At 39.3% G+C, this 13855-nt stretch overlaps 1 protein-coding gene across 2 annotated transcripts in view; it reads left to right on the top strand.

Moving 5' to 3' along the window:
- The first annotated feature begins 3746 nt into the window (after positions 1–3746).
- The window catches only part of XPO4 (exportin 4), a 74635-nt gene continuing 64526 nt past the window's right edge, over positions 3747–13855 (top strand). Inside the window, exon 1 of one of the 2 annotated variants that reach the window (XM_007433013.3) lies at positions 3747–3868. In XM_007433013.3, coding sequence (XP_007433075.1) covers positions 3791–3868 — 78 coding nt within the window. In that variant the 5' untranslated portion in view covers positions 3747–3790. The remainder of the gene's footprint in view (positions 3869–13855) is intronic. The other variant, XM_025169665.2, reaches the window with a different exon arrangement.

The raw sequence follows: 13855 nt of genomic DNA, 5'->3' as shown, positions 1-13855 counted from the left end.
TTATGATTCTGTAGGTATAGGCACATCACAACATCTGAATATCTTTTTCAAGGCCTTCATGGCTGCTCTACCGAGTGCTACTCTGCGGTTATTTCTTGACTGCTTGTTCCTTTATTACTGATGGTTGATCCTAAAAGGCAGAAGCTGTCTACCACTTTGATATCTTAATTGTCAATTCTAAGGCTGGTTGTTGTGCCTGTTGTCATTAGTTTGGTCTTCTTTATATTTATCTCCATTTTTCACTGTGCTCCTTGACTTTTATTATTAAAGCTTAGAGATCCTTTGCATCTCTAAAATGATAATGAGTAGTGTCGTCAGCATAGAGTAGATTACTGATGTTTCTTCCTCCAATTTTAAAAATGCACTCATGTACTTTCAATCCACCTTCCCTTAATTCAGCACATAGGTTGAATAAATAAGGAGAGAGTATACAGCCTTGTCTCACTCGTTTGCCAAACTGGAGCTGGTCTGTTTTGCCATGTTCTATCTGTATTGTGGCTTCCTGACCTGTGTATAGGTTTTACACGAGAACAATGTTCCAGGATTTCCATTTTTCTAAGTATATTCTACAGTTTGACATGATTGACACAACTGAAGGTTTTTCTGTAATTAATGAAGCACATACTGACTTCTTTTTGGTATTCTTTGGCTTTCTCAATTATCCAATGTGTATCAGCAATAATGTTCCTCAGTCTTTTCTAAAACTGTCTTGGACATTTGGCATCTCTTTTTCTGTGTGGGGCTCTAACTTAAACATTATTTTGCTAGTATGTGAGGAGACTGGTGGACCACTCCCAAAATAGCTGGATCAATAACATCTGGAAGGAGGACAATGTTCTGAAATTTCCCCAAAAAATTCATCTCTGGAACCAAGTGTTTTGCAATCCGCACAACAATTATAATCCAATGGCTGCTTTTTTGTAAAGGCGAAAGCCATTTTGTAAGTGTTCCAACAGTATATTCACAACATTTTGAGCCATAGGCCCCAAAAGAGGGGCAATTTCTATGTTAAGATTTTAACTGTAGTTTTTTGGGTTTCGCTTAGCTGCTTGTGTTAATCCAATTAATTAATTTTGTTAATTAATTTGTTGAGAGGAAAAATAAGACATTGTACAGGCCAGGTAGAGAAGATTGCTTCTTAGCAAACAAAGTTGGAAGTGGCATAAGAAACAGGATGATATGAAATAAAGCTGTGAAACAAAAAAAAAAAACCCCTAAAAAAAAGACAACTAAACTGGAATTCTGAAACCAGAATGCAAGAATTACATTAGATTATTGAGAAACGGGTCCCATGTAAAATAAAGAAGCTGACAGAATTAAAAGATAAAAGAATGGACACAGGTAAGAGAAATCTCAGGACCTGACATCAGTGCACATCATGAACATTTTGCACTGTGAATATAATCTAGAAGACAAACTAGGTTCACATAGAACATTAAGACCAAACCAATCAAACGATATTTTAATTTAGGTGCACTACAGGAACCAGGTAAGGAATTGCAATCCTCTCCAAAAGGGAAAAGGAGAAGGGCATTTCCAATTGATTCTTTGCACTGGCTCAGAATCAACTCTGAGTCTCTGCCCTCCCATGACATTACTGGTAATATTCAAGAGATTCAATCTTTTTTTTCCATGGCTCTTTACTGGTTTATCTGAGACTGCAACAAAGCTCTTTCCTCCTTTTGCATAACTGTAGCTTGTGGGTGATTTGTTTCTAGTTGGCAGGAACTCTTGCTTTCCTCCTGTCTCTACATTTCAGTGTCCTGTCCCTGGTGTCCATCTGTAAGTATTTACATGAATATCTCCTCTTCTCCACTCCAGTCACAATGTACAGCCATGATGAAAGGCACTGGGGAAAGTACATGGTTGCAAAAACCTCAGTGTATTATCCATTCTCTTTTCACCTTCACAGCTTGGAAGAGGATTTTAAATTAGGGAGGAAAGGCAGGTTTGCGCTAGAAAGCCTTTCCTCAATGAACTGCTTTTTCTTCCTTTGAGACATAATCAAATTCAAAATGAATTGAAAATGCAAAGAGGGATCTGGAGTACCGTGGGTGGGGACAGGGGAGTGAGATACTAATGACTTTTTTACATTCCCCTATTGGTCAACAAAAGGTGGGTACTGGGTGGCTCAGAATGTTCTCTCATATTTTCAGCATTTTAAGAATGAAAGAAGTGAAGATGAATGCAGATTGGGCTTGAGAGAAACAACAGGGTTGAAAGCTCCTGAAAGAGAAACCAGTACTGTAATTTAGACACAATGGAACAAGAATGCCGCAACTGCACTCTAATGCTTAGACCTCTGATCCAGATGAGATCATATTCAGAATACACTGGACATAATGCAGGTGAATGATTTGAATGGCCAAAAGATATTTTGAGATGCAGAGACTATAATATTCACATAGTCAAAAATAAACCTCATACTAAATCAGTTTGTTACCAAAACAAGAAATGGACAGAAACAGTATCTCTACTCAAAGACATTCATTTCTAGCCCTTTAGGTAGAGTAGGCAAGAGAAAAGGGCAGAAGAAACTGGACACTGATTGTAGTATAAATAAAGCTACCATTTGATTCACTAGTGATGTGAATTCTTTCATAATGGCATCATAGTTCTGCTAAATAACTCTGCTTACCTGAGCCTTTGTGTCTTGGGAAATAATTTATTGCAGTGTATGCCTTGCCAGCCGAGAAATGATTGACATTTACTTACAGTACTTGCTTCTTTCTATTGTGTTCAATATTGCCTTGGTGTCTCAGGGTTGATGGTGCCTTTTAAGTACAGAAAACTTTCAGCCAGGTAAAATGCATCTGCTAGATATGTATGCTGTAAGGAGCTCCACACTATGAGTTGCAACATCTCAGATGCTTAAGCTTGTTACATGGTATTATCATGCACTACATATTCTTGTTCAACAACAATTCTTACTATATTGAATTATTTGAAAGAACTTAAATGGTTGGTTCCATGCTTAATTTTAGATACAGAATTATATAACTTTCACTTTATGTATAGCATTATGTAAAGTTCAATCACTTTTCTGATTGATGTCTTTCAAATTTTCTATAAGGAATTGGAAAGCAGTAACCAACTGCTTTCCAATTTCCAAGTATTGTCCTCAGTTATGCACTGTGTTTCTTGGGAGTAAATTGTATTCCTTATGCTACCCTTTCTTTAAAACCAAACCCAAATACACAAAACCTCGTAGATGGTTTGCATTAGCTTCCAACTTGCTTGGAGAACAAACCCTTTAACCTGGAAGACCCTCCTCAGATCCTTTATGGGTTGGAGTGGATTGGAGTTATTCGGGGATGAGAATAGAAAGAAACCGGCCCAAGTCCTTCGGCGTTTTTCACAGTTCGGCCGGCAAAGGCTTAAACCTTGAGTTATTGGGAGCTTCTCTGGGGATGTTGATGTTCTCGCTGAGGGGGCGTTTGGGCTTCCGATAGCCCGCTCCAGGAGCACAAAACCATGCCGCCGCCGCCGCCCCTTTGGCTTTATGACTGCGAGGGGTGGAAAAGGGTCGGGCCGCATTCCTGCATCCTCCCGACCCAGCCGGACGGAACTGCTCTCTCGCCATCTTTCCTGAAGCCATTTCAGACGACGACCCACCGCTTCCGCCACCTCCGCGGCCGGCGGGGAGCGCCTCACGAGCGCTCTGCGGGGTTGGCACGAGCAACTCGCCCCAGCTCTCCCTCCCGGCCCGTCCGCCCTCCGGGATCGTGGATTGGCTAGGCGGCCGCCTTGTCCCAGAATGCAGTGCATGGCGCGTCATTGAAGAGAGACCATGATGGCGGCGACCGCGGCGGCGGGGGGAGCCTCTGAGGTGATCGCCCAGCTGGAGAACGCGGCCAAAGTGCTGATGGTGAGGGCTCCGCGTGGGACTGTGGGCCGGCGGGGCAGCCGGGGACGGAGCGGGTTGCAGGGTGGAAAAAGCTGCCGCCTGTCCTTAGGGGAAGCCCTGTGAGTGCCCCTTCCCCGGGGATGGCTCCCTTTGGACTCCTCTGGGGAAGCATCCTCGGATAACCCCGGGAGGTGGCAGCGCCTTTCGTGCCTTAGAAACTTTGCAACGGGCTGGGTCTTCCTCTCCCATTTCTTCTTGTCTGAAGCTGCAGCCCCATGCATCCTTCCTCGAGCGTAAGCGCCTTTGACCCCAGGCGGGCAAAGACTGGCAGGACCACGCTCTTGGCCAACCTTCGCTTTTGTCCCTCTGGGCGTCTTTCTGTAACCCCTTGCTTTCTTTAATGCTGTGTGAGGCTTGTATTCCCTTCCCTTACATAGTCATATCCCTATATAATCCGTTCCTTTTCACTTCGACATCCACGTGCTCAAATCTGTAATCAGGAGTGGTTCCCCCACTTTTCCCTGTTTCTGTCCTGGTTTCTTCCCCCTCCCCTTTTAATACCATTTTTCACATCTCCTGGTTAGAATTTTTAAATAGCAGTTGCTAATGTGAAGGCCATTTTTACCAATACTGTATGTCTCTTCTCTTTTTTCCTTTTTCTTCTCATATATTACTCTGTGCTACCACAGCGGCTGTTCCATTTGCTTTTTGTCTTTCTCGGCAGTCGGTGGATATGTAAAAAAACCAAGTTTCAGTAGCAGAACCTTTTCTTTTATGAAGGTTGTCTGGAAGGCTAGAAACCAATGCTCCAAATGTGACTAAGCTAAAATAACTTCGTATTTGTTCTCTCTCAGTGAATTAAATATATTAAAACTGGAAAAATTCAAAACTGTTCTCAAAGAGCAAAGAATGCTGGCTATAATCAGTAGTCTTCTAGATTAGTGGCCTTGCTGTGCCAATGTATGGGATGTGTATAGTATAGGATTATTATGTAAGTGGATTATAATCTGTTCTGCTTCTTAAGACAGTAAATACTGAACATTATGTATACTAACTCCATGCAAAAAAGAAACAAGCTACAATCAGGATAGTTTTATCTTGGTTTTAGTATCTTGGCTTTCTTTCCATGTGTTCAGAATGGTGATTTATCTGGGTATATTTTATTTTTCCTCTTCCTGACAATTCTTTGGTATGATAGGCTGTGAGAGTGTGCTTGGCTCATAGGATACCCAGCAAGCTTCATGCCCTGCAGGGAATCAGAATCCAAGCTAATGGGTTTAGTCCTTTGCTCGCTGATAAACATACCTGCAAGGAGACTTTTTGGAAATATTTTGCGGGGTGTGTGTGTGGAGAGAGAGATTTGGGATAACAATTTTTCCTTTGAAGTATAATCTTGTATTTCTGTTCTGTGACAATTCTTGTAATTCTCTGTGGTTTAGCAATTTCTGACAGAAAACAGAATCTTTTTGGTGGGAATAGATCTTCTCATTCTGGCCAATTGTTAGGTAGAGATGATGTAGCATAAGAGGTTAGGAGAGTTCAGTTATGTCCCAAATATAAACACAACTATTTTGGCACATATTGTTTATTTAAGGCAGTTACATTGCATATTTCTGAAAATAGGGAGCAGTTCTTATGGCTAGGCTGCTTAGGCTGTCTATATATTGAAGCCATTTGAGTAGCTTTCAGGAATTTAGAATAGATAGAAGTCTGCTTTAATTGCTGTGTGGTAATTGAATGAAACACTGGTTTACATGTATATGTACAAGAGTGCATTCTAAGTAGTAATACCACTTTTATCTGTTTGTGCAACATGTACATTTGCATAGATAACTTTTGGATTATGATGTAATAATATCAAAATGTAATTATTCCTTTGCATTGGGCTTGACTCTTGGTGATTAAATGAGCATGTCATGTGGTTTGTTAAACAACAGGATGGAAATGGTTTGCCATTGCCTTTTTCGGGAATTTTTCTTTACTTCCCATCTAATGCATAGGCCTGGGGATTTCCCATCCAAATACTACAGTATCTATTTCCAACCGTGTTTACTTTTTTTCTAGAGTAAAATCAGCTAGGAATATTCATGGCTCTTAAAGACCAGTATATTGTAAAGATTCTAGAACATTAGATTTCAAGGAAGTGGTGGAGGATGCTGTACAAAATAAACTACACACTAATGCCACAGCTTACAAGCATTGTATTGTAATCAGGGTACAATAGAAAAGTAAACAAAAATATCAAATAAGTAAATTTCTTCTAAAGATTAATTCTAAGTTTGAAATGAGTACAGAATTATTCTGTAGCCGTTGTTAAAGTGAATCAATCCATAACATTCTGTGTCATTCATTAACTCTAAAGATGAAGTCAAGAGTATACCTCTCATATCGTCTTTGGATTTTGTCTCTTTAGTTAGTGAGATTATTCATAAATTTGCATGTTGCTGATCATGTCTGTTTCTTGTTATCAAATCTACATTCAATGTATCTTTTATGGCAGTCACTTTACAGTTTAGGTGAATAACCACATTGCAACTAACACACTCTGAGTACATGAAAAAGTCAGGACAAAAAATTCTTGGCTAGCCATCTTCCTCACGTGCATCTTCTCTGTTGTACAAAGTTTTATTAGAGGGTAGGATACAGCATTCAGATAAGCAGTAATTCTAAGACAGTATAGTCTAGTACTGTACCATATGAGAATTGTGAATATCTAGCTTGGCTCTTAAGAGGTCTTTAAGGTACCTCAGTCAAGAGTTTAACCTGTCTTTTTGCTGCTAACTTAAGCAACTTTAAAATACAAAACATGACTTGCTAATGCAGAAGGCGAGACTCAAAATGCCACTAGATGTGTGCCAGGTGATATACTTACTATAGTATATAGTTGGCTGTGAGTACATGTAGTTAACTTACACTGATCTCTCCCACCAGCCCATGCAACTTTTTGGCTTGTTTAGTATCTATAGGTGAGGTAGAAGTCTTATCAATAGAAGGTAGAAGGCAGCTTTATGTATTCCTATGTCATCAGTTCTTTGACTATTAACAAGCCATCTGAGAGAGCCATAAACCATGGAGAGCATATATCTAAATGAACTTATTTGATAGTCTTTAAGATTGCCCCCTACCATAGAAACCTTTGAATCTAGTCAGGAAATTGCAAATCTAATGAAGTACATTGATGTGGCTTTAATTTGGTCTATATAATTCTTTTACACAAAATGGTATTAGTGCTAAAAAGTATTCTCAAAAATTTGCTAAATATCCTTGATGGTAATGATGAAAATATTGAAGAGTCTGCTAAAATAAATTGTAAACTGCTGGGATTGGCATAATTTTTTTTTAAAGACTGCTAAGTCATTTGGCATAACATTATCCCAATTTTACTCAGCTAACTAAATGTTAAGACTCTTTTGCACAGTTGTATTATGAAGTGCTGTATTTCTTGCATGAGAACACAATGTGTAATCCTGCCAAACATTGCTGAATTGCATCTTCTAGTATCCTTCACTGTTGGCCTTGTGGCTGGGGCTGCCAGGTATTATCCAAAGTCACAATTTATGCACCTATGTGAAAGCTTTTTTTTTTAAGCCATAGTGTAGACTTATGATATATAGATATTTAAGCTTATATATTAATTCAGCAGGTTTAATCCCCAAAGTAAGAATCTTAATATTACAACCTTAAGACTACAATCTTATAAACATATATTTGGACATTGGTCCTACTGAAGTCAGTGAAGTTTGATACTGAGTAAACATATTTAGGACTGAATTTTCAAACATGTTTAATAGATATAGTAAATGTAAGAATTATATATCTGCTACTTATATCTTGAACATACCCATAGTTACATTCACTTGTCTTTTTGCTAATTTTAAGCCAAGTATCTACTAGAAAATTAGATTTATTCTCAGTTTTGCCAGAATTGCAAATTTTTAACAGAGTCAGACCTCTGGTTTATAAAATTTTAGATTGGTATTCTGACTGGCAGTGTCTGTCTCCAAAGTCTTAAGAAGAATTCTTTCCATTGATCTTCTAGTTATACGCTCTGTACTGTAATTGTGTGAAGACTAGAGATGTACAAGTCTATAAAAAGAGAAAAAATTGGTAGGAAAAATGTTTCCCTCATTTTCCCCAGGACTATATATATAGCTCCCTGTCCTTCGCAGCTGGCTTTAACAGCCCTAACAAAGATGTAGCTTTCCTATAGCAGTTGGAAGAACTAAAGATGCCAGGGATAAATGAGACTGGCCTTTGATGTCTCATGTCTTTAAAATGCTTAGAAACAGTGGAAAACATTAGTTCACTATGTGATACTTGGATGTATTGTGTAAAACATTGAGTGGATGCATTTAATTTTTTTTTTCTTTTTGGTGTAATTAAGCTCAGCAGACTATCAGGGAAACAAGACGCAGCACCTTTGCATGGTAACTGCTGTTGTACATAGCTTTTCCCCGCAGCAACTTTATGAATCAGAGCTGTCTGCATTTTAGTATGTGCTGCCATCCCCTTGTAAATCTAAAACACAGTAAAGTAGAACAGGCAGAAGTCTTGCCAGTGGGAAGGTTCTGTTCTGAAAATAATTGTGAAGAATGGGAGGTAATTCATGATAACCACTCACAGCTTCTAAATACAATCTGTAACATTTCTGGCAGGAGATCAGGCTTCCTTAAATTTTGTGGTTTCCATATGATTCACCTTCAAATCCCATAATTTCTGCAAGTAGACCTATTAAAATTGCTGAGATTTGCTAGTCATGACTAGCTTAAGTCCCATTGATTTCAGTAAGTATAGTCTCAGTGTGACTAAGTAGGGATCAAACGTTAAGCTTTTATACAATACAGTATTCTTACGGGTTGACAGTTCAGATAATATCTTAATGTATTCTACGTCATGGCTGATTATGATCTTGGCAAGGGCTTTGCTCTAAAAGTTGCCCTATAAATATTTTAAACAAAGAGATAGTTATGGAATTGTTGCCTTTGCCAATACTTGTTTGAGGAAAGGGTATGAAAGACCCAGTAAAAGTATATAATACTTTTATTATTAGAGAGTATAAAATATTCTCTAAAGCAGCTTTCCAAAACTTTATATTTTCCTGTAACACATCTGGAGCACATCAGATTGAAGAAAATTGCTGTGAAGGAATATTTGGCTATTAAGGCACTTGGAATGAAAAGCTGGGTAAATGGAGATTGCAAACATGAAGTTGCTAATCTAATTAAATTGATTTGGGGCATTATTTAGAGAGAGATGAGTTATTGTAAAGAAATATCTAAGCATTTTGTGATACCACAGAGAAAAGTAATTTTAATTTCACATGCTAAGTTCAACATACAAATATATTTTTTATCCCATAGCCCTTTCATGAATAAGGGAGTTCCTTCCTAGCAAATTACATATGCTTGCCTGAAAAAAACACTTAACACATTGACCTGGCTCACACATTTTACTAAACCATAATGTAATTTGTTCACCTTTGGCTTAGCGTGTTATACAAACCCAGTCAATTATGATTTATACAGTAAGCATGCCTAAGCAAACCATGACTTAGTGCAATGTGTGAATTTAATCACTGTCTCCAGTGTATTTTAACAAGTAGTTCAGCTTTCAATATTAAATATTGGAGTGGGTTATTCTGCACATAGATTTCTGACACATTTAATTTTGGAGTTTCTCAAGAGCTAAAAACACCAAATTCTGCACAGACTATTTCAGATTAGCTAGATATTCTTGTCAGTTATGATTTTGACGGATGATTTTTGTTTTTGTTAATCTCTGACTTGATTCTACAAATAGTTTTAAAGTGCCAAACTGAGATGTGATTATCTTTAGATACTGTCTTGATTCAATGTTACAAACAGAATAATAGAGGAATGTCTTTATTTTTTTCTTAATTTTTTGTAAATTGTTATCTAATGTTTACAGTTTGTAAATCACTCTATTTCTTTTTTCTTTTGTTTCCCTTCAGTTCTGTTCCTAAATATTAAAAAAAAGAAAAGAAAAGAAAAATTAAAAATATTGAAGTGTGTTGAATGTGCCTGCTAGGAATGTCATATCAACAAAGTCTGATTTTGGATACAATCTGTGTGAAAAATAAAAGCAAACAAAACTGGGCAGAGAAAAGGTCTGTTTTCTTCACTTACAGCCCTTGTCTCTGGATTGTTTTTGAAAGAAGAACCTAGTGTTGCTGGTAGCATTAGCCATCAGTTATACAACTGATTTCACAAAGTGAAATTTAGCTTCTATGTACAAGTATTGTTTTCTTAGATTTATATCCTGCTTTTCTCTGGCTATCTGAAATGTTCTCCTAAAAAGTGAATTATAATCATTTACCCTGGTTTAGCATCTCTGTGTTTCGAAAGGAGCATATATTTTCAGCTGGCATTCTATTTGGATTTTTGTCCTGATCTTCAAAAACTTCCAAGATCTTACATCTTTCTGTTTCTTAATTCTTATATTCCAGCACATCCTTTCCCGTGACCTTCGCTTCCCTAGTTCAGTTCAAAGGTTTCCTGCTCCCTCAGAAGATTGTACACTTCCTGTCTTGTCTCAAAACCTCTGTAAGATGCTATTTCTCTTCCATTCTTCAAATCTCTCTTCCAAATCCTCCTTTTTCATAAATCATCTTGCATAGCTTTCTAGTTCTGCTTGCACGCCATGCTGAGTAGGAATTCTGGGAGTTGTAGTCCCAACACATCTGGAGGGCAGTAGGTTGAGGAAATCTGACTTACTATGACCACACCTGTAATGAAGACTACCATGCACATTTCACTGATTAAATACTTATTTACAATGTGCCTATGCTTCTCTTCATATGAATGTTCTTTCCTTGTCAAATATTACATTCCAAGCTCATTGGAACAACAATCTATTCTTTTTGCTGTCTTTAACCATTATACCCAGTGATCGGTCAATCAATCTCTCTCTCTCTCTCCCTCTCTCTCTTTCTCTCTCTCTTGGTTTCTGCTCATGCACATGGCAGTATATTGAGTTTTTTTATTGTGTATTCATTGGTTGACATCAAGTCTATCTTACATTAAGAAACCAAATTTGGATACATTGGGAAGAGTTAAGCTCATTTCACAGGACACAAGCAGCATTCATTTAAGTATATTTTTCTAGACAACAATTTCAGGTAGTCCTCAAGTTACAATGGTAATTGGGACCAGAATTTCCATCACTAAGCGATGCTGTCATAAATGTGACGTCATGTGACCATATCACTTAGCAATGGCAATCCTGGCAGTCCCCGTTGTCTTTGTTAACCAAATCCCACTAGTCGTTAGGCAAGGAGCCATCCTGATTCAAGCCATTTCTGGCTTGATCCCTCCCAGCCCCAAGCCTCAGTAAGGTAAGGGACTGCTTCCTCTTGAACTACCCCCACCTGCCTGTCCCCTCATCTCTGCCCTTTTGACTGTCCTGCACAGTGGCACTCCTCGGCAGTGATGGGGTTGGGGCTGAAGTAGAGGCCCGGGGCCTTCAACAGTCTCAGCTGGCCACCACCATGCCTGGGCCTCTACTTCTGCCCCAGCACCCCCACTGCCACAGAGTAGTGCCTCAAGCCCCATGCCATGGCAAGCCACCCCAGTGCCACAGTGCAAAGCCCCAGCTGCCTTGCACTCTGCAGGCCTTGCCATGCCCAGATGACCTTTGCAGTCTTCCTCCTGATGTTGATAAGGTGTGCCCAGTGTGGCCCTATGCAAGGCAACTGCTGACCATGCCAGGCCTTCTTCCTGAGGCCGCTCGTGCCATTCTCCAAATAATGTGCACTGTTCTTGTGATGCTTTGGAAAGCCTTCGGAAAGCTTCTGAGGCCTTCCAAAGCATTGTGAGAACAGTGTGTGCAATTTGGAGAACAGCAGGTGCAGCCTTGGGAAGAAGGCCTGGTATGGCCAGCAACTGCCTCATGTAGGGCCATGCCAGGCACACCTTGTCAGCAGTGGGAGGAAAACCATGAAGGTCAGCTGGGTGTGGCAGGGCCTGCGGAGCACAGGGCAGTGGGAGCGGCTGGGGATTTGTGCTATGGAGTTGGGGTGGCTGGCTGCAGCATGGGGCTTGAGGTGGCATTCCTTGGTGGCGGCAGCGCTGGGGCTGAAATAGAGGCCCGAGGGCAGCAGTGGCAGACTGAGACTATTGAAAGCCCTAAGCATCTAATTTAGCCCCAGTGCCACCGCTAGGGACTGCTGCTGTGCAGGGTGGCCAAAAGGAGAAATGGGGGGGATAGGCAGATGAGGGGGTTTGAAGCACCCCTGCAGTCGTAAATGCAGGCAGGCTACCAAGCACCTAAATTTTGATCATGTGGCCTCTGGGGCACTGCAATGGTCATATCTTCGGGGACCAAGTATAAGTACCGTTCGTTCAGCACCACCATAACTTTGGTTGCTGAATGAATGTTCATTAAGTGAGGACTACCTGTAGTATATTTAGTTTTTGTAATCCTTGATTAAAGTACTTTACATAATCTACCACATCTAATCATTTTTAGTATGACTCAAAGGCAAAAAGATATTTAGGAGCACTTGGAGATGCTCACATAGCACTTGCCTGCAATTCCTTAAAGCCACTACCTTTTTTGGGGGGGGTGGCAGGTAACACAGCCACTCTTCATAGCTGCAGTACAATACCAGAAAAAGACAGGGTTTTTTTTAAGGAGCTGTAGACAAATGCTACCTTTGTGAACCCAAGTCCTCTGAAAGACCTTTTGCCTTTGGATCTCAAGTTCTGCATACCTCTGTATCTATATTTATATTGCTCAGAAGGGAGAAACGATCCATATCTTCTCTATACAAGTTCAAGAATACTTGATAAATGAAAACTAAATTCAGGATCCAAGCACAAGACAAACCATGTAAAGCAGAGAGGAGGTTCAAAAATACTTTTACTATAATGAGGACTCATCTAGTATTCAGCTGAAAAAAATTAGAAGTCCACTGAGCTAGCACAGAGCTTGTTGTTAAGTTAAGCAGCTCTTTGGATTGGAATTGATGTCTTAACTTTCCAGGAATGAGAACTTGTAAGCAAAGCTGCTTTTTTTCCTCTTGAGATACAAAGGTAATGTTCTTGGTTGACCAGCACAAATGTTGTAATTTGTTTCATAACCAAAAAAGGATGTATTTCAACCTGCAATTTTGCCTAGGGTTGTAGGCTCTGACTTGCTGTGTTTGACACAATGATGGGTTGTGCTTTGAAAGGGTGATCATTTGCACAATGGGATTTCCCTTCCCCTCTTTTTCCTGCAGGCCTCCATTGTCTCCCCCAGATCTCTGACACACAGGGAAAGGAATTGCTGTGTTCTCTTGGAGACCATTCCTGTATACAACTATTCTTAGCTGAGAAGTTGCTTGTCCAGAGCAATATAAATTGCTTAAGGTCTTGTTAGTCAATTTTTAGTGTTCCCCAAATTTAGTGTTTATAACATTCTTATATGTTATAAAATGCTCATTGGGGTGTTTAATTACTATAAATTAATCTACTGTTTTCAGTTTTTCCCAAGCTATTTGTAATTCCTTTCATAAATCCTTGTAATATTACATTAGTACTGCCATTGACAGAGTTTGGGATCATTTAAGATGGAGTTTAGACAAAGCTTTCTTAAGGTCAGTATGGTCATTAAAAATATTGCTGTTACAACTTCTTTGTCTAATCTTTTCTAAGTAATAAATTTGTCGAGTGTGTGTTTGATCTCAAGTATACTTCTGCTTCTTATTGTAGAGTGTTTGAATAAGTTTCTTTTATTGATTTGTCCTCTTAATAAAGCCATAGAGCCATTTTTTTTATTATCTCTTGGGCTAATGAAAACATGCTTGCCTTCGTCTTTCCAGTGTAGACATTCTTATTCTTGCTGCTTTTTAAAGAAAATAATCATTCTTTCATTCCCCCTCTTCTGGGGAGGAAAATATTTTATTGGTTGCCAAAGCCTCATAATAGTGCTGCAATTTAAAGCAAATAATATTTGAACTCTCTCAGTGTTAGAACAATGGATGGTTATGCTGAGAAGGAGAGAGAT

Source organism: Python bivittatus, unplaced genomic scaffold, assembly GCF_059951505.1.
Source record: "Python bivittatus isolate LINGU-HERP-01145 unplaced genomic scaffold, Pbiv_v1 ctg000340_np1212, whole genome shotgun sequence".
NCBI lineage: Eukaryota > Metazoa > Chordata > Lepidosauria > Squamata > Pythonidae > Python > Python bivittatus.
Note: the sequence above shows the minus strand (reverse complement) of the source record. Positions and strands in the feature narration are given on the sequence as shown.